The following is a 2965-nucleotide window of genomic DNA, read 5'->3' as shown; positions in this document are numbered from 1 at the left end:
CTGTACTAGCCAGGGACGATTTAGGGAGATGATATCTAATTGTAGTTCTGAGCTACAGCACTTGAGGACACCATCAGTGACAGGCAGAGCAAAAAAATATGTGCTGATTTCACCAAAATGTTTGACTGCTGTAATACACAAGAAACATGGAACAAAATACATCCAAAACTGTTAGAGCTCCATGAAGATAACAGAAGAAGGACAGCCGAAAACATAAAATTGAGGTTTTTAAACAACAGCCAAATGTTCTGTCATTTGGCAAACATTGCTATATTTAATTATATAAATGCAGACATACAGCAAGAAAACATAAAATGTTCTGTTTCTCTCTGAGAGCAGATGTCCTACAAATTTCTCCCAGCACGTACCATGAGGAAATGGCCTCAAGTTGTGCCAGAGAAGACTGAGACTGGGTATTAGGACCAAAAGGGTTATCAAGCATTAGAAGAGGCTGCCCAGGGAAGTGGTGGAGACACCATCCCTGGAGGGATTTAAAAGACGTGTAGATGCTGTGCTTTGGGAGATGGTTTAATAGTGGACTTGGCAGTGCTGGGTTAATGGCTGGAGTCAATTATCTTAATGATTTTTTTCCAGCTTACAAGATTCTATGATTCTATCTATGATGCTATACATTTTAGTACTTCTTAAAGCAACCACATCTGATTCCCAGCATATAGATGCATGCTGCTCATATGAGTTGTACCAAGCACTGTCTCACACTAGCCACTAGAGAACTGCTCTCCAGTACTGCTTTCCATCAGCAACACCTGCACTGTCACAATACCACTGCTCTGAGAAAACCTCTGCAATTGGTTCAAAATTTAATTTCTCAGTTATAGCCCTAAGAAACATAATCACTGGTCTGGAAGTTATATACACTCTCTGTGCTTTGGTATGAGCAGTCTTGCAGAGTTTCTTTATTGGTACACGTTCTTCAGAAAAACACAGAAGCCAATGTACTCCTGTGTGGTAGTGACATTCAAAGTAACAGAACAGACTGCATCCTTGGGTTTGAAAAACTCTTCCTTCCTTCCAGCAAATTAATAAGAGTTTGTTGAAGGATACTCCAAAAAAACCAAAACTTAATTGTCTGCAGCTATATGGTCCCAGATACTGACTTCAGGAATAGATTTACTCATGAGGTGTTAAAAATCCTATCCCACATACCAAAGTGGTCAAAATATTCAGAACTGCATAGAGCTCATCTGCAATGAAGATGTGGTTCTTCAAATCTGGGACAAAATACTACCAACTTGGGTGATCAGAGTAAGCTGTAATTCTTAACAGAGTCTGTCTTATTTTATTGATCACTAATTTCAGAAAAATAAGTACTTGTCTGTTTTATGTTCCTTCTCACAAATAGCAACTTGAATGAGCCAGAGCAACCTTCCAGTTTTACTAGGTTTTAATATGTATTTCATATTCTTTCATGTATCAATAAGCAGGTGACTTATGATAAGTTAAAATATGCATTTCATTCCCAAAAGATTTTGTCAGATTCAAAGGAAAGGAAATTCTCTTTGGTGACTGTTCTCGCACTGAAGTCACAAGGGGAAAACACCAGGACAGGCCTTAGACTATGATTTAGGTGATCTCCTCCTCTTCAGAAAATTTGGGTGGTTTAGTGTTAAGGAAAACTATCAGGATAAGAACTTCGCAAAAAAAGCTATCACTGCTTTTTCCTTTTCCTTTACCTTCCTTTATATTGTGAATGACTAGTACACTTTTCAAAATACACTTACTGTCCACACAGTAGTAGTTTGATCTTTTCGATGGACTTGTATTTCAAATGACATTGCCAGCTCAGCATCATGTGCCGATTTGCTGACATCCCATTCCACTAGCAGCCGCTGATGAGCCAAATCCTTGGAAACGTTAAGGTACGTTACTGGAAACACATGGGATTCTAGAAACACAAAAGGGACACAAAAGTATTACTGTTTAGCTTAAGTTACAAAGCAGATCTGAAACACCAGTGGTTAGAGGTAAGACAGATTCCGCACCAGATGGTTCCGAAGGGAAAAACAAAAGTGATTAAGACTCATGCTGTTGGTATCAAAAGCAATGACAATCTTTCATCTTAAGGAATCAGCAGGCTAGAATGAGGTTCCTGAATTTACTTAATACCCTCCACTGTGACATTTGGTATACTATTTAATTTCTTTATGCTCTCAATTTACTAGCTATTTTTTGGGAATACAGATCCATCCCTTCATAATCTTATGAAGAAGAAGAATATAGGGTATTAGTAGGGACTGAATCCCAAGAAATCCCAGCCCTCAGCAAGTCTTATTGTAATTAGTGAGCAAACTCTGGGCTCAGTTTTGATCTCTGACCTAATTACGAATAAATTAGTTAACGCAAAACAAGTATTTGAACAGGATAGGTTATGTTTCTCTCCAGCAGCTAGCTCAGATGATAGTCTAGGATTAAGCATATTCCTCATTGCTCTACAACAGAGCTTGAGTACTTTAGTCTGGGCTCTGGATTCTTCTGCTGGAATTAGACACCTAGTTCTAACGGCATCACCATTCTTTTGTGGATCTGAAGTTAATTCCCATAATGAAACAGAGTCAAACTGAAGTCCTTTTTGGTGCTGGGAAAGGAAAGACCCTGTAAGAAGACTAGTCTGCTGAGAACTACAAATCACTTCATAAGTCATTCCTCTTTTTAGACTTTTGCTCTGTCACCCCTCCCAAAAAAACCTAACCTTTGGTAAAGATAAAATATGTCACTCACTGATTTGTAACTTCCCTCCTTCCTTAAAAATAAACAAGCAAATAAAACCTCCCTAAACTTGACCTGGTTGTTAATGAAGCCAAGGAACTGAAATGGTCAAGTAACTAGGTATATTTTATTTTTTTTCACAGCTGTTTTCCAATATGCTTCTGCTTGTTACAAATGACAAGGCCAGAATGTTTATATTTACCAGGACACAGAAAAGAAGACACAGAAATACTTGCAT

At 38.2% G+C, this 2965-nt stretch overlaps 1 protein-coding gene across 1 annotated transcript in view; it reads right to left on the bottom strand.

Annotated features, from left to right (window-relative positions):
* Positions 1–2965, bottom strand: part of OSMR (oncostatin M receptor) — a 23710-nt gene that overhangs the window by 17364 nt on the left and 3381 nt on the right. Inside the window, exon 2 of the mRNA XM_009081683.1 lies at positions 1743–1906. Within this exon, the coding sequence (XP_009079931.1) occupies positions 1743–1906 (164 nt within the window). The remainder of the gene's footprint in view (positions 1–1742; positions 1907–2965) is intronic.

The sequence above is a fragment of the Acanthisitta chloris genome, unplaced genomic scaffold (assembly GCF_000695815.1).
Source record: "Acanthisitta chloris isolate BGI_N310 unplaced genomic scaffold, ASM69581v1 scaffold21019, whole genome shotgun sequence".
Taxonomy (NCBI): domain Eukaryota; kingdom Metazoa; phylum Chordata; class Aves; order Passeriformes; family Acanthisittidae; genus Acanthisitta; species Acanthisitta chloris.
This window is presented reverse-complemented; position numbering and strand designations above follow the sequence as displayed.